A 19,118-nucleotide genomic window follows, 5' to 3' on the forward strand; every position below is an offset into this window, starting at 1 on the left:
GTATACGATATTAAACAGGATAACAATAGTATTAAGCACAAAAATAGAGATGACCGTATATACAAACATATGATAACAAGCGAAGTGCCGTAAGCGTAATGCTAAAAATACTAATAATGTTACCTACATACCTAAAAATATGAACATAATAATAATATTACAAATTATATACATAGTATAAAAACATATTCATAGTATAATGTTAAAAATACATACATAACATATAGTTGTAAAAATAATATGTAAGAAAAAAATGATATAGTAATGTATACACGATATATAAAACACAATATTAACAAGGTATATGTATGCGTAATCTAGAAAATGCATATATAATATAATGTTTACATAATATATACATAATATATAAAATGAACATATGCAAGAAACATTATAAATACTAATAATATAAAATTAGATTCATTAACAATACTACACAAATATACATATATTTTAAAATAAATACATAATAATATTAGAATAAAATAATAAGTATAATAATAAATATAAGGATATATGAAAATAATACTATTTATAAAATATATATATATGTATAACAAAATACATATACTAATATTAATAATAAATATACTAGGAATAAAAATAAATATAATAATAGTATATATATATATGATATGGTATTTAAAAGATATATATATATATATATGTAATAGTATTCAAGAAGATATGAAAATATAAATATACAAGTAATATGGTATTAGAGGTATATACATAACATATATAAAAATGCAACATTTAAAGATACATATATACAATATAGAAATGTTAAAATATTTATATAGTATATACATATTAAAAATAATGCTAAAAGACAATTCTTAATATTACTACATAACTACATACATATATATTAAAGATATATACACAAAACAGAACACATACTAACCTTGATAAGAACATATACAAGAAATAGTGCAAAACGATAACTAATAATACTAATGCTATATACATAACATATATAAAAACATATACGATATACAATATAAAGTTAAAAATAATGTGCATAATATAAAAGAGATATAATGTTACAAAACGATTATTAATAATATTGCATAAACACATACATATATATATTATATAATGAAACATATACTAACAATGATAATAATAATAAAGAGGTGTATACATACCCAATAAAACATAATAATATTAAAATAAAATAAGTGATAATAGTGAAAATAATAGATACAATAATAAATATGATGATGTATGAAAATAATACTAGTATAAAAGTATATATATACTCATTTAATAAAATATATGTACTAGTATTAACAATTAACACAATAGGGATAAAAAGTAGATATAATAATATATACATAATATATAAAATATAACATTAAAATATATATGTGTAATATACAAAACATATATAGTAGTATTAAGAATATAAATATAAGATAGTATATATACAAAAATAAGTAATGAAATAATATGTACCTAAAATGCGTATATACACATATGTAAATAAATAATAACATTATTAAAAATAAGTAATAATAATGAAAATAATAAGATCAATAATAAACAGTAATAATAAATGTATTATAAAAGGATGAAAAATAATAATTATATATAGTAGAAATAAGTGTAATAATAATGATAAAAATAATAAAATATTCCTAAAGATAATACTAATAATAACAGGTAGTATAATAATAAATATATATGTAAAAGAAGAGTAACGTAATTAATGAATAAAATATTAAAATGCTAAGAAAGGATTAAATTGAAAGCAAATAGAAAATTTGGGACAAATTTAGAAAAACAAAACGAATGAAAAGGACTTATTTGAACACGCTAAACAAAGGGGGCCAAAAATGCGTTTTCGAACTATTTTAAAAGCATGCCCAACAAAGAAAGGGACTAAATCGAATCACGCAACAACCTTCAGCCCAAATTAAAGTAAATTAAAACTTGATTGTAAATTAATAAAAAAGCGAAAGGGCTAAATGTGCAATTAGCCCTTCCGTTCAAAAACACGCGGACCCTAACCGGACGGGTCGGGTCAGATCAGGTAAGGGCTTAAACGACGTCGTTTTGGGGCTTAAATCTGACCTCAAAAACAGCGTCGTTTGAAGGGCTATAAATAGGCCTATTTTCAGAAAAAAAAAATCATTTGTGAGGGGAAAAAGAAAAAAAAGAAAGAGAAGAAGAGAGAAAAAAAGAGAGGAGGGAGAGGGGAAGGATTCCGGTGGGAGGGCACCGGTCCGTCACCGAACTTTCGTACGGTGGCCGGAAAAGGTAATTTTTATTTTTTTTGTTTTTTTATTTTTACGTTTTATAATATTATTTTTATTTATGTTTATGTATTTAGATATGAAAAAAAATCGAAAATGAACAGAAAATAAAAAAAAGGAGATTCACCTTAGGATTTGGTCTGATTCGATGATATTCTACTGCTTTGATATTTTGGAATTGTTTTTGTATTTAATCTACTAGTATTGATGCAAAAATAAAGAAAAATCCTCTTTGTATTGATAGCAAAATCCAACCCCCAAAACTGTTTTACATTCTGCTCTTTATAGCCAATTTTTACAAACTTTTTTCTACTTTTCCTGTTGCGTGTTTGCTTGGTTTTACAGATCAATCAGTGGCAGAGGGCAGGTGAATGGTGGAGGTAACAGAGGAGTCGGTGGGGTAGACGGTATGGGGCTAGGTGCAAGTGGGAGCTGATTAGGGTTAGGTTTAGTGGGCCATTCGGGTTTGGGCTAGTGTTTTATAGGTTTGGGTAGGTTTAGTTATTGGGTTTGTTGTATTGGGTCTTGGGTTTAGATGGGTATTTGGGGTTTAGTAATTAGGCTGTTGTGGGTCTGATGGGTTAAGGTTTGGGTGGTGGTCTGATTGTAAATGGGGTTTAAATTTTGGGGTATGAGAATGGGTTTAAATATTGGGCTGAATGGGTAGTTAGGTTTAATTTTAATGGGTTTAGTGGGTCAAAATTGGCTTGTAACACCAAATAAATTACATTTAAAGCTTTCTAAATTTATAAATTAAAAGCATCCCTCAAGCCTTGTCTAATTTTTAAATAAAAACCATCCATAAATCCATTTGACATTGACTTTAAAGTGAAACTTGTATGAAAAATAAAATTAACTTTTATTGAAATGTCTCATAATCAATTTTGTTTCTCTAAGGTTTCACTAGGTAGAGTAGAAAAAGTTAAAAGATATCTGATATCTCCTTTGAGGGTGATTGGGGCCGGACCCCATAAATCGGAATGAATGTAGTCAATGGTCTCTTTTGTCATATGCATTGTCGAATCGAAGTTGACTCAGGTTTGCTTCCCATTAACTCAATGTTTGCAAAAATCTAATTTTCCAACTCTGATGCCTATGAGAAGACCTTTTTACTCAAAATGGATTTTTAGCTTATAAGACCAAGCCACATGTGCCATAACTGAGTTGATTCAGAATTCATACAGAGGGGATTTCCTTGTGCCATCGCAACATCATGGGAGTCTTCATTGCTACTTCTGTAGTTGCCATTGCATCGGACACTGTTGAACATTGCAGAATGTATAGGCTACTGATTTTTTATACTCATCAAAACAAGAGCTCTACAAGATACTTTGATGTTGTTTGACTCGATGATGATCCTACAACCATTTGAGTCTAAGATACCTAAAGAGATGAGATTCTTCTTCTAATCGGGCATTTGTTTGACAATTGACAGTATCCTCATAATTCCATCATGCATCTTGATCTGAACCATGCCGATACCAATTATCTTAAAGGGTGAATTATTCCCATAAGCATAACTCCACCTTCTGTTGGAAAAATCTGATTTGAAAACAGTTTTATTGCATAGAGAAAATTTAAAATTTTAAAAATTGACCCAATTTCTGATATTTATAGCAATAAACCTTGGACTGATATTGATCTGTGTTTTTAGATAAATGGGTCCTTGATGTTTTCCAGCTTTCAACCAAATGATCTTCTCTACTATTCTCGTACCATGAACTGCTTCGAGTGTGTGCTCGAACCAATTGTATCACATCCTAAAAATGGGTTAGAAGAAATTGGGTTTGTGAAACCAAGAGTGGTCACACCTTAATTTTTGAGATAAAATTGTGAAAATTTTATCAAGTAATTTATTTTGGTTCAATGGTTAAGTGTTGTTAGTAGTGTATGCAAGGTTTCGAGTTCAAATCATTTTCCTTACTTTTTTGCTATTTTTGCCTAAACCCCTATCTTTGAATACCTGACTTAAAAACTAATTTCACACGGGTGTTAACTTACCCTTTGGTTTGATGTTCAAATCCTTGTATGTAGAAAATGAAAATTATTTTTGTTTTTAACTCTGAGGAAATCTGATGGGTGGTTAGTTAATTTGATTTAGTTCTCTTTTTTCTTTTTCTTTTTTTCCTTTCCCAATTTTCTTTCTAGAAAATTTTAGGCTGTTAAGGATTTCTCTAATGCTGTTTTTATTTTGTCTTGCCATTTCTTTGTCATTGATTTTCTAACAGGTAAGTATTGCAATTGTGTTCTTCGATGGTAAGTTTCTGTTTGTCGATTAGGGGTGGTATTTTGTATCATTCGATTATTAATTATTTTGGTTTTCGATAGGTGGAGAGGGTGGTGTGTTCGACGTGTCTCTGGCGACTTAGGTACCATTTTAGGCTGTCATTTTTCTATGTTAACTGTTAGGTTTGGTGTTAAAGTTGAGTGCCTATAGGTTTAGTCTTTCATTTTTTAGAATACAAGGGTTGTGTCTCGTATTTAGGTGCTAATTAAATTAGTTGAACGATATTTTTAGGTTTTGGAAATCTCATGGTTGGAATCGAAATCGAAAAATGGCTAGGTATGTAACGGAAAACTTGAAAAATAGCGGACGATGCAATGCTAGGAAGTTCTCTGTTGACGTCACACTATCTGGCTGTGTTGCAGACCGTGTGCACCACAAGGTTGTTTGGCTGGTTATGTGTGGGCTGTGTGAGTGTGCATGAGCGTGTGCGATTACACAGGCAAGCCGGGTAGATTATGTGTGTCACACGGTCGTGTGCTAGGCTGTGTGGGCTATACAGTCGTGTGGACCCATTTTTCAGAAATTTTCATTTAGGCCCATTTGACTCAGAAAATCGTATTTAGACCATCCGTGTGGTTTGTTTGGCTTAAATAATACTCAAAATGTGGCATTTGTTGATATGTGACTACATGTGTTATGGGTAAGGTATGTGAGAATATGCTTACGTTCTGTGTTCTAGTAAATCCGAAAGTATGATTATGTATGGTAAGCTTGACTTGGATTAATAAACCTTGTGTAGGCTAATTGATATTATCTATATTAATGAAATTTACATAAGCATGTCATATTTTTAATTCATTACAATTGTATGTTAGCATTTTAATGCAGTGTTACTGCAATTTTGGCGGTTAAACCGCAATATTTGTTTGGTAGCTTAGCTACACCATTATGAGTGACATACCACCACGACTCGGTCTGATTGGATGGATGGAATCATGAAGTCCTATTTGGTGTGACAGGTTGGACGGAGTTGTTGTGTAGCGGATTGGGATAGGATTTGTTCTGATTTGATTTGTGAGTCCGTATAAATGACATTCTGATATGAAATTTACATATGTGTACATCATAAGTAAAATTCTAAGATGATATGTGCATGTGTATCTAATTAAGGAAATACATCTAATTCTGTATATGAGAATATGTTGACTTCTGTATCTAAGAACATAAATGTTTATTTATGCATATCTGATTTGTTTCTTGTGTTGTGTTATACACTAAGCTCGTATAGCTCACTGGTTGTTTAATACGTTTCAGGTAATCTACAAGTTTAGGACCAGACGGCGTGTGAGAGGTCAGATTATTTCTTGGTTAATTAAAATAACGTGGTTTTCAGAATTATCTAGACTTTTTGGACTGTAAATATGTTTTTGACTAAGTTTTGGTTTGTGTTTCGTTCATGGACTTTTGGTATTTTAAAATTAAACTGTAAAAATCATATGATTTACCAAACTAGAATTTGTTTTTAAAATTAACTCTAAAATTTCTGCTGCGAAACTAAATAAGTCCTTAAGTGATTTTACTGTAAGATAAGTGTTTTCGAACATAAGATTTAACTAAAATATGTAAAAGCTTTTGCCAATTTATATTTTTGAAACACGCACTGAAAACAAAAGTTTATAAATGCGATTGAATTTAGAGTTGTTCTGTGAAACAAATAAGTTCTCCTCGTGTGTAAGTTCCATAATAATACGTAAGTGTTTTGCTAAAAACAACATTTTCAGAATTCATAGTTTTTAAAGCTATAATTAAACTTTTGGGTTTTTAAACAAACTAATGTAACTCCTTCAGATTCGACCATAACGTCTAGGCCAGGTTTGAGGTGTTACAAATTGAATCAAAACACAAAACTAGTAACAATTTTATTTTCTTTTTTGGGGTGAAAGTAAAAATTCTCTCTTTTTTAATAGAAATCTATAAAATTGTTATTCTGGAATAATATATTTAATAGTTGAGAATAAATTCTCTTTATTTTTCGACAGAGTAACAATCTCTCAAAGTTGTGTATAATGTCATACTCGTGTCATCTATTTATAAGAAAAGAAAGTAGAATCATTGTTGAGTTGTAGTGGTTTATTTCAAATAGAAAAACAACTTTCTACTGAGTGTGGAAGTATGGTGGACGACAAATCCTAGTATTCCTATTAGGGCTGTCGCCCCCTTCATGTTACATGAGGGGATTTTGGGTCTCTCTCATATCAATCTAATTACGAGTACTTCCCAAAATTTTTAACACTGTACTTTGTAATTTAATCCAACTCGATTTTCTTTTACTATTTCCCAAAATAAGCTTCAATTTATTTATATTAAATAATTTTCTCATCCCAATTTTATCCCATTAAAATTATGATGATTTTACCCATGGTAAAATTTTAAGAAAAAATGTTTAATATTTCACCACTCAACATGTTTACTATGATCGAATGGTTTATTTTCACTTTTGGTCTTTAAAATAACTCAAAAACATAAACACATTCTTGCGATCATTTTTGAGTAATCCATGTACATTTGCAAATGAATCATTTTTGATTTTGATTTTAATTTTCATTTTAATGAATTCAGAAGTTCCATATCTTTTGTAACAATCCTTGAGAAATGATGCTGAAATTTGATTATCATCACCTCAAATTCCACTATTTATATCTGAAGAAAACTAAGTTCAACTTCTCTTAAACTGGGAAAAGAGGTGATATATATGATAGAGATTTCCTAAAAGTGTATTTACCAGGAAAATAATTTGCAATTTGAGCTAAAATCTTGCACGAATATTTTTAGGATATGTACATTCTATTCTATTCCATAACCATGTCTTCATCTTTGGTTGTGTAGGCTGTTGTATTTAATGATATCAGTTTTGAGAAAAGCCATTGAGTTTAATGATTATAAGCCTTCTATATTTTTCATCAAGGCCATGCGACTATCATGAAAAGGAGGTTTCATTTTCATGTTCATCCATGGTGCGTAATGTATGAGTGTTGATTGCTTATTGAGTTTTCATTCTTTAATTTGTAATTTGTTTGCTTGATGTTGATTTTTTTATGCAAGTTTACATGAGTCAAAGCAAATAAGTAAGGATGAAAGCTTTTTCGCATAGATTGGATGTATTTAAGAATGCTTAAAACTCAAACTTTATGTTTTTTAAGAACCTTTATTTTGTTGTAATATTAGTTTCGATTTTTTAAGTTCTATTGTCACGGGCCGTAGTTCAAAGCTTGTGACCATCACACACAATATATCCCATGGAGGTCTATCATTAGCATGGGGATCATTTAGCTCACGAGAATTGGCTCGATTCAAAGAGGTGTTGGAGAAGCCTATCCAATTGAAGCTTGGGTAGCCCAATGATGCAGATATGGAAAGATAGACTATACTGGTAAATATGAGAACTAATCTTAGAAGATTGAGGGGAATCATATCTTGTAAGATTAGTTTAGATTTGATTATGTAAATTGATTATGTAATCTTGTAAATCCCTAGATTTAAGGGATAGGCTAATCTCATCCGTCAATGTAACTTGATCTAGACTGTCGATTTTGGGGAGCTCAACTGTAAATAGAGAGTCTTCCCCCCCACTTGTAACTCACTTCATTCTTTCATTGTTTCTTGTAATCTTTGAGAGAAATTAATACAATTGAGAGCATTTACTCAAACACCTATCGTGCATAGTTTTCTGTGACTTTCAGTTCTTTTGAGATTCTTTTGATTTGAGTTATTTCTGCTATATAAATTGGTGCCTTGGAGGATTTCTTTGTTAATCCACAATTGTTTGTAATTAGGTTGACTTAAGCGTATTTGCAATGAATTGATAGCCTAAGACCTCATAGATTACGAGACTAAAGTTCTAGCCCTGTGACATTATCACATCGTTTGAAATATGATATTTTGTGGAACTTTAATAAGAGATATTTACATTATAAATGTGAAATTAAGAGATTCCAAATTTATACTACTTTTTATGAATTAGGGTTACAGCAAATAATAATGGTCTCGATTTAACAAAATACTATAGTAGTTCATTCAAGAAATATGTAATTTAATTTTTAAATATAATGTGAATATGAATTTTCCCAGCACTTATAAATACCTCAAAAAATGTAAATTAACATTTCAATTTTGAATATAAACATGATTTTGGCTGGCACTTAAATGCCTGGAAAAATTTCTTATCTATAACGGAGATAAAAGTGTCGAGAAAAGTTTTATCAGCAAATGTTCACACTTTACCAACACCTAAGGTCAGCCCGCCGGAAAATTTTTGCCTCTTCTGCATAGGCAACGGTCAACCGATAGTTCATGACTGCTAGTAAATTCAATACCGGTGGTTATTTTGTCTTTTATCAACGCTCATCAATGTTGGTAAAAATGATATTTTTTGTAGTTCCCCCACGCTAGCGAGTGATGATTGCCTTTTCGAAAGAGCCAGCCACGATGTCTTGCTATTTGGGAGATAGAAATATATTATTATTTTAAATAAGTATATAATTAATTTGAATAGTTAGATGAAGTCTGATAAATATTAATTTACATTATATATTAAATAAGCATTTTCATTATAATATAAACCATTCAAATTTATAAATAGAAATATCATACCAACAATTAAGTACATATAAAGTAAAAATCAAACGACAAAATTCATTATAAGGTTTATCTCCTTATGTAAATTTCATGAACCAATTATTCCAAAAAGAATAGAAACTTAACCAATTCACAGTGATTTGACATGACAAGGTTCAACACTTGAGAATTTAACTATGCTCAACACTTGGTATCTTGATGATAGCAACCTCAAATGTAAGCAATTCATATTTAATGTTTCATTCGTTTTTTTCTTATTCAATTTCTATGAACAATTGTTTTAAATATCGAAGCATGACTTTAAAATAAAAACCACTAAGTTTAGTTCAAGTGAAACTTAATTATAGAGTAAATATATATATATATATATATATGTCAATTGAGCCATCAACCAATCAAACAATTAAATTGGTGTCAATTAGGCGAACTTCTTAGATAAGCTAAATGGCATATCCTGCTTTAACAATATTCTTAAAAAAAGCAACAGTAAGATTTTCAATGCAGTTCTTGATTTACACTTAGTAGCAAGTAACAAACCATCAAAACTCATAGCCACCTCCACAACCCCATACTTGGTGAATAATAGAGTTAGATATCTCCTCAAACTTAATTTCTTTGTGAGATATATGAATGAGCTAAAACTAAAATGTTGGTTTATATGTTTTCTTATGCCAGTGAAATTGTTAATGTGCAACTGTAAGACTCGAAGCTCAGCAAAGTGGCCAAACCCTGATGGAATTTCTGTATTGAAGCTGTTGTCACCAAAGTTGAAGAATTTCAACCACCGCAAATTTGTTAACGCAATGGGTAAAGAGCCTTGGAAACTATTTTAATGAATGTGGAGCCAAGCAAGGAAAGATAGATTTTTCAATTGAGATAAAATGGTGCCTGTGAGATCCATGCTTGACAAATTCAAAGCAGTGAATGGGGTAATCTTTTTGCTATGGCCTGCTGGAAACTTTTGACAAATAGAAATGCCAGTGTTTTCAGTAGTGGCATCTTGGGAACTATGGTATTAAGGAATGAGTGCCTTCCATGGTGTCTCGCGTATTATGGAGGTAAAGTTAAAGCAGATTCCAACAGCGCTAACCACGAGAGACGATGGATTCAAGGGTTCTTAAAAAACATAGGATTCAAGCGGAGGCATGGGCATTGATTGAGGGGCTTTATAAAAAGTGATGAAGTAGAGTCGGATAATTTGGCACTTTTTCTGGAGGGCTTTGTCCAATATTTGGGAAGACGTAGTGGATGGTGTCTATTGGGCACTAGGAAATGGGAGAACAGTGAGTTTCTCCGAAACTCAAACAACTTTTTCTGTGAATGGGGTAATCTTTTTGCTATGGCCTGCTGGAAACTTTTGACAAATAGAAATGCCATTGTTTTCAGTAGTGGCATTGTGGGAACTATGGTATTAAGGAATGAGTTCTTTTCATGGTTTCCGCATATTATGGAGGTAAAGTTAAAGCAGAATTCCTACAGAAATCGAAAATTTAACTATGCTTAACACTTGGTATCTCCATGATAACAACCTCAAAGGTAAGCAATTCATGGTTATTGTTTTATTCGTTTTTTTCTTATTCAATTTCAATGAACAATTGTCTTAAATATTTAAGCATGACTTTAAAACAATAAGCACTAAGTTTAGTTCTAGCAAAGTGAAACTAAATCATAGAGTAAATACATATATTTTATTTATGTAATTGAGCCATCAACAAATTGGTGTCAATTAGGCCAACTTCACAAAGAAGCTAAATGGCATATCCTGCTTTAATAATATTCTTAAAAAAAGCAACAGTAAGATTTTCAATGCAACTCTTGATTTACACTTTGTAGCAAGTAACAGACACTCAAAACTCATAGTCAGCTCCACAACCCCATACCTTTACGGATTCCTTTGTTGAATTGAACTCTGTTTTACTTCCCAAAAACACAATGCTCACAACTTCAACTTGCACATGTCTTATCCATTAAAAAGTCCTTTTTTGCTCAATTCTGCCATGTTGTTCTCACTCATATTCCCTAGATGCATATGCTAAAGTCTAGTAACATCATCATCTAATAAGAAAGAGGAGGAAGCAACAATTATATCAACAATAACAGTAGAACCTTGTAACACATATAACTTGAGAGACTTTTTTTGTCCTTTCATCATAATGAGGGAACCCTTCCTGATCTTTAGAACCCCACTTACAGCTATGTACCTCTGCCCTTTTTGAATTAAGAGTACTCAATGAAATTAAATTTTTCTTCAATTCTGATATATGCCACACTCCACTAAGAGTTCTAACGACTCCCTCAAAAATGATTTAATTATTATTTAAAAATTTTCTATTATTATGATATTTGAATTGATAAATTAATATATTTTAATTATATTATAATATTTAAATAAAAATATTATTTTATATTAATTACTGCAATTATAGATATAATATCTGAAAAATTAATTAAATATTAAATAAGGAGATATGATTATTTCCAACACTTTAACCACAAACCGTTCAACACTTCACTTGATTAATTTAGAGCTAATTATATTAATTAATTATTATTTTGAATATTGATAAAGTAAAACTTGAATATGTCAAATTTCCAATAGAATTCCCAACACTTCACTAAATAATAATTGTAGGCTCCACACCTACAACCCCGAATTTCCACACCTACTTCCTTTCATAGCTATTATTATACTGATAGATTCATTTGGGAAACTACAACAGAAATTTCTTACGAAGTTCTCTGTTTTTCCCTTATATACTTATTGCTTCTACTTTGTTTCTGAGGTATTGAGCCATCTGTTTTCTGATTTTGAACATTACATCCACATATATTTTTCTTCTCATACATCCTCATGTCGTCATTACTTTCGACTTCCTCATCCATTTCTAGAAAGAAATACGATGTTTTCCTGAGTTTTAGAGGTGAAGATACCCGCAAGAACTTTACGGATCATCTCTACAATGCTCTAAATAGAAATGGGATCGTCACTTTTAGAGATGATCCAAAGTTGAAGGCTGGTGAAGAGATTGCACCAGAACTCTTCAAAGCAATTCAGCAATCATGGTGCTCGGTAATCGTTTTTCCAGAGACCTATGCCTTTTCAGGTTGGTGCTTGGAGGAGCTTGCGGAGATTGTTAAACAAAAAAATGACAAGGGTCATAAAGTATTTCCAATTTTCTACCATGTGGATCCCTTTGATTTAAGAAAGCAAAAAGGAAAAGTTGAAGAAGCTTTCGCCAAACACGAAGAAAGATACAAAGAAAATAAAGACAAGATCCAAAAGTGGCGAAATGCTTTGACTGAAGTGGCTAACATCAAGGGATGGCATTTGCATAATAGGTATTTCTTTCTTTTCTTCTCTATTTCCTAGTTTTAATGACTAATTTTTTTTTCTTAGATTGCATGTTATTTTTTTATACCTTTGTGCTTTATTAAGAATTCTCATATTTCAGCTGACATAAATCCGTCTTAAATGTTATGGTAAGATTTGAAGATGTCAACCTAAATCATCTGAAAACCCTGAGTACATTTGTTTTACAAAACGTCATTAGCTTTCGTTGCATAAAAATCCAATTTCTTTGTAAGCCTACCTTTTTTATCTGATTATTAAAAACATTGTTTATATATAAGTCCAAAAATGATCAAAGACCCTTTAAATTTTACAAAACACGTAAATCTCAAATTTTAAGTTAGAAGAAACCAAAATATTATAACCGAGCTTTTGTCGCACCGATCTGCCTAAATCTGAAGGTTACCTGAAAGTGACAGTCAAACAGAGAGTGAGTTTTTAAAACTCAATGTGTAACATCACATACAAAAATCATTTAGACATATATATATATATATATATATATATATATATATATATCAGAAACAAAGGTTATCGGAACATAACATATGTAAATTTATAATCCTACCCCCATCCGCTACACACTATCTCCTACCATCCAACACACCATATACGGTATCACATACCCATCCATCCCTACACACCATTTAGTGTCAATATGTTACTTTTCAAATTATTTATAGCTGAGCTGCTAATTTATTAGACAATTTATTGTCGTTTACAGAAATATATGTGGCTATGCCATCAAATACGGTAGAAATATATCTACTCACATTTCCTCCATATACACAATCCTTCCCCAAATGCACAAACATAAAGTAATAACAGATGCCGAAAATGTATATGTTGTACATGCTTAATATTAGACTCAAGTCATGCTTACAGTATATCATATCATACATAGCGTATTGCATATTTTACTTATCACATATCATTTCAAACATGGGTACATACATCTAATTTTACACTAACAGATGGTCAGAATACGTGTTTTGTAGCTTAATTTAAAAGATATCGACCCTACAAAAGGTCTATGTTCGATCCAAACAATGTTTAGAGTCTTAGGTAAAAATTCAAAATTTTGGGCATACACGGTCTGGCATATGGTCTCACACATGATCGTTTGGGCCATACGGGCCCAAACTGTGGCCCAAACGGCCGAGATCATGTGGCTGAATAGTTCGCGTCAACAATGCAATTTTTGGGCTTTCAATGTTAGCTCTTTTTCGGGGTTTTCGTTATACACTTGATTTTTTCGGAGATGGTTCTGAAAACGAGTAATCCTTCACCTAAATCGACAATTAATACAACCAATTTCACTAATCATTTGTGAAATCTAACTAAGAATTGACCACAACGAAGCTTATACAATCCTCCAAAAACACATCCACACACTTAACGTTAAACTAACAGCTACTAAGCGAATCCTAAGTCACTGGAGGAACACCAGACACGTCTTGAACTTCTCCTAAAACATAGCGGATTAATTAGATAACACAAAGAAATACAAATTTCGCACCATGCCAACAAAGTTTTGAAATTCCCAAATGTCCAAAGAATAATTTCACAAAAAGAACACAGTAAAAGACGATAGAACCTTACCGCTAGGGATTGGGGCCAACCAAATAGAAACTATACCATAAAGAAGTTACAATAGAACCGAAACAAGAAGGAAAAGAAGCCAAACAGAAAAATTGAAAAAGGAAAAAAAAAACTGAAGAAAGAAGAGAGAAGAGAACAATAACGTGAAGCAAAGTTGAGGCAAACCTGGGAAATTTGGGAAAAGAAAAAAAATAAAAGAATAAATATGAGAACAAAACCCTCTCAAATCTAATCCAACAACCTGCTAACTTAGAATATTTTTTTAAGAGTTTAAAACCCAATCCAACACCACCAACCTGAACAGCTAACCAAGGACTAACAAAAATAATTTAATTCCCCAAAAACATGACTTGAACCTAATACCTCACAAACACAACTAACATACTTAACCACTAAAATATGTACTGATTAATGATAAAATTTAATAAATCAGAAGTTTAAGATTTTGGAGCGTTACATCAGCTAACGAGCAAGTAGTGTATTTTGATGCTACAATAGATCTTGTTGTCTTATTCTTGTTTTTGTTTTCTTCCAACTATATTATATTTCATGATTCACTGAACTAAAAATGAAAAAGTGCATTTGAAAGATAGCATTGAAATTTAATTTCTTTGTAGGCATGAATCAGAGTTTATTGGAGATGTTCTTAAGAAGATATCAGCGAAATTATGTCAGACATATCCGATTGTTCATGATGAGTTGGTTGGAATTGGTTTACGTTTGGAGAAATTGTATTCGAAAATAAATATTGGGGAAGATGATGTCCGCATTATAGGAATTTGTGAAATGGGTGGCATTGGTAAAACAACTCTTGCAAGGATTGTTTACACTCAAATGTCACCTCATTTTGAAGGTACAAGTTTTCTTGCTGATATTCGAGAAGTTGCAAACAAATGTGGACTTGTTTCTTTACAGAAACAACTCCTTTCTCAAATCTTCCCAGATGAATGCTTCAAATTTTTCGATGTGCATGAAGGGAATACCGTAATTAGCCACAGGTTGTCTAGCAAGAAGGTTCTTGTTGTTCTTGATGATGTTGATAACTTACAACACTTGAAATGCTTTGTTGGAAGGCGTGATTGGTTTGGTTTAGGGAGTAGGATCATTGTAACAACAAGAGATGAAAATTTGCTCCGATCTTATCGAATCGATGATGTATATAAGCCTACAACATTGGATCCTAATGATGCACTTAGGCTTTTCAAGTTGAATGCTTTTGATAGTGATACAATGCCGAAATATGATTTCATTGAGCTTTCTAAACATGTTGTACATTATGCTGATGGTCTCCCCTTAGCTCTTGAAGTTTTGGGTTTATTTTTGTATGGTAGAGATATAATTCAATGGAGAAGTACAATCGAAAGACTTAAACAAGATTCTAACAAAGAAATTCTTGACACACTAAGAATTAGCTTTGATGGATTGGAAGAAAGGGAGAAGAATATATTTCTAGATATAGCATGCTTTTTCAATGGGGAGGAGAAAGATATGGTAATGAAAGTATTGGATGGTTGTGAGTTTTTTCCAGATATTGGAATCGATGTTCTCATTAAAAAATCTCTCATAAAAGTCAGTGATGACAATAAATATTTGCGGATGCATGCCTTGTTGCAAGAAATGGGAAGAAAAATTGTTGAAGAAAAATGTGTTGATGAACCTGGAAAACGTTGTAGATTGTGGAAGGAAAGGGATGTTCATCATGTCCTAACAAAAAACACGGTAAATCATTCAAAAAAAATTATATACAAAATTTTCTTTTTATCAATATATGATGTAAATCCAAAGCTTAGTCTAATTAGTTTACATATATATCCTTAAGTGACGTCGAGTAGCTTTAAGATAATTTTCATTTGCTAAATACAAATATTAATAAGGATTTGTATTATAAGTGTCTAATTTTATTGACTTCCTCTTAGACTTGTTCATGGGTTGAGCTACTTGGCCAGGTCCAAAGGCCCACTCAGGATTTGGGAGTGTTCGGGTAAAAAATATTAGGCCCGAAAAATGGGCTTAAGAAAAAAATTAAGGCCGTTTAAAATATGGGTTGGGTTCGAGCTTGAACATTCAAGGCTCGAGCCTAACCTGTTTTTAAGTTTATAATACTTTATATTGTGTTATTTTTATATATTAAGTAATTTAGAATACATTAAAAACAAACTTATGTTAGATATATAATATTACACTTATATAAACATTAAAATAATATTAAGATGACTTTATAAAAAATTTCAATAAATAAAAAATGTATAAAATTATTAAATATTAAAATAATATAATATAAATATTTTTTTAAAAATTAAAAAAATAATATGGGCAAGCCTAAAATGGACTTGGGTTAGTCTTTTGTAAATATGAGCGGGTTTGAGCAAAATTTTAAGTCCATATTTCGGGTCGGGCCAGGCTTTGACAAACATAAAATATATTAATATCATACTTAGGCCCGACCCGACCTGGCCCATGAACACCTCTACTTACTCTCATTAGACAATGTTTTACTTTATTTCTGAAATAAAATTGCGTAAGGCTTAGTCCAATTGATTAATATAGCAGTCTATAGAAAAGTGACGTTCAGTAGCATTGAGATAAATTCCTTTTGTTGATGATAACTGTTAATAAGGATTTGTATAAATAACTATTTAATTTAATCCTCTCATTGGAAATGTTTTACTTTATTTAAAACGGTTTATTCTTTATTCTTATCTTTTTAGGTTACGAAATGATTGAAAGCATGATTATCGACAATCAAAGGTAAGAAAACATACATACACATTTATGATGTGTATTATTAATATTGTTTTTTTGGTAAAAGTATCCAATAAAAATCATTTGAAAATACCTTTAATGCTTAATATTTAATGTTATATATTTATGAAATTCATCTAGCAACGCATTACTCTTTCAAAAGAAACACGATAGAGATATATCCTTGCTAATATTAATTGCTTATATTTGATGCATTGACAGTGTATTTTAGTGAATAAGATTTTAGTATGTCATCAAAAGTTTTTAAAATTAAATCATTTGATTCCATTTTTAATGATATGTCATTATTTCGTAACAATTAATAGAGTTATGCATTACAATTGCACTAATATAAATCAAAATTTTTATTCTAGTTTTCTAAGGCTTAGGTGATTCGAAGTCAAATGTAAATATTAGATATATATATATATATATATATGTTTGAAATGGGTATATGTGATTTCTAAAAAAAACTTTTTCATGTATCTAACGAGTTCTTGAAGGATCATCAATCAATACCCATATTTGGACACGTGTTATATATAAGTATCAGATAGGAGTCTTTAGAAAATAGCGTTGGAGAAACATAGCTTTGAGGTATTGAATGTTTTTGTATATTTTAACGCTCTTTTTGTTTTGTCATGGCTTTTAGGGAATCGGGCAAGATACTCAATTTGAATGTCGATGCCTTCTCGAAGATGAAAAAATTGAGATTGTTCAGAGTGCTTTGCCTCTCAAACTGTGATGATCTCAAATATCTTTCTAATGAGCTACGACTTTTAGATTGGACAGGATATCCTTTAAGATCATTGCCTTCAAGCTTTCAACCGGACAACCTTGTCGTACTTTTCTTACCATATAGTCGCATTGAACAACTATGGAAGAGAAATAGAGTAAGAATTAAATTCATCCGATCTTTGTGTTTTAGCTTATTTTAATAATAATAATAATAATAATAATAATAATAATAATAATAATAATAATAATAATAATAATAATAATGTGCTTTATTATGTTTTCTCTTTTCTCTCTACTCTGTTATTGTTTGCAACAGCCCTTGTATAAGTTGAAAATAATAAGCCTTAAACGGTCCCGAAACCTCATCAAGACACCAGACTTCACAACAACCCCATATCTCGAAGTTCTGATTATGGAAGGTTGTACCAGATTAGTAGATGTTCATCCATCACTTGGACTGCTTAAGAGACTTAAACTTTTGGATTTAAGAGACTGCAAAAGTCTTAGGCTTCTTCCAATCAGAATTGGAGCAGAATCCCTTGAAACTTTAATTCTTTCGGGTTGCTCCAATCTTGCCAGGGTTCCAGAGATTGATGAGAAAATGGAACATCTAAAAACTCTTGATCTTTCTGGTTGTTATAAAGTTGAATATTTGCCAGAGAATTTGCAGCAGGCAGAATCTTTGGAAGAGCTTGACTTGAGTGAAACAGCCATAAAAGAACCACCATCCTTCATTTCTCATTTGAGAAATCTTAAAGTTTTTTCTTTCGATGGATGCAAGGGTCCGTCTAAGTTAAAAAGAAATCTCCTTTCTCTTTTCAAGGTAAGCCAAAGAGGAAGTGTTGAGCATTGGCCTGCAATGCAACATGTGGCCAGCAACTTTGCAAACAGACCAGCATTGGAGCAAAACCGAGTATAGCAGCAAGTTTTGCAGCAAGATCAGTTCATTTTAACTATTTTGTTTCAATGTAACTTAGTTTAGTTACTTTGTAACTTGTTGCCAAAGTTAGTAGGATTTGTTTTTGATTTGAAGTTGATGTAGTAGCTGATATGTCAGCTTACTTGTGTTTGTAATTCAAATTTGTATTAGTAGATTAGTAGGAGTAGTTAGCTCATTAGGTAATAGTCATTTTGACTTGTAAACTTTGTATTTTAGTCCTCATTATCAATGAATGAAGTGTGTTGCTGATTTTATCATCCAAGTTTTGCTCAAGTTCTTTTTCATTTTTGCTCTCGGTTTCATTTAGTTCTTAAGCAAATTTATAGCTGTTTGTGTGTTATTGCTAGCTTTGTTCCAACAAATGGTATCAAGAGCCTGAGTCTTTGAGGACCTTCTCTTGGTAGTTGCTATTTGTTTGTGAAATCGAGCTTAAGAAAGTAGGAAACCGAAGCTGCTGAACTTGTTATAGCAGGATGAGCTTCACACCACCTCCACCTCCTATGTTCACTGGTGAGAACTACCACATTTGGGTGGTAAAAATGAAAACGTACCTTCAGGCACACGATCTATGGAGTGCAGTGGAGAATGATGCCGAGCCACCTCCATTGAGAGCCAATCCCACTG

At 31.3% G+C, this 19,118-nt stretch overlaps 1 protein-coding gene across 1 annotated transcript; it reads left to right on the forward strand.

Moving 5' to 3' along the window:
- The first annotated feature begins 11,844 nt into the window (after positions 1–11,844).
- Positions 11,845–18,473, forward strand: LOC108472074 (disease resistance protein RPV1-like). Its single transcript, XM_053021426.1, has 5 exons — positions 11,845–12,462; positions 14,692–15,793; positions 15,991–16,055; positions 17,469–17,709; positions 17,871–18,473. Exons 1-5 carry the CDS (start codon positions 11,975–11,977, stop codon positions 18,471–18,473), a joined length of 2,499 nt encoding a protein of 832 aa, XP_052877386.1. The 5' UTR covers positions 11,845–11,974.
- Positions 18,474–19,118: the final 645 nt, after the last annotated feature.

This window comes from Gossypium arboreum, chromosome 11 (assembly GCF_025698485.1).
Source record: "Gossypium arboreum isolate Shixiya-1 chromosome 11, ASM2569848v2, whole genome shotgun sequence".
In the NCBI taxonomy this organism is placed as follows: Eukaryota; Viridiplantae; Streptophyta; class Magnoliopsida; order Malvales; family Malvaceae; genus Gossypium; species Gossypium arboreum.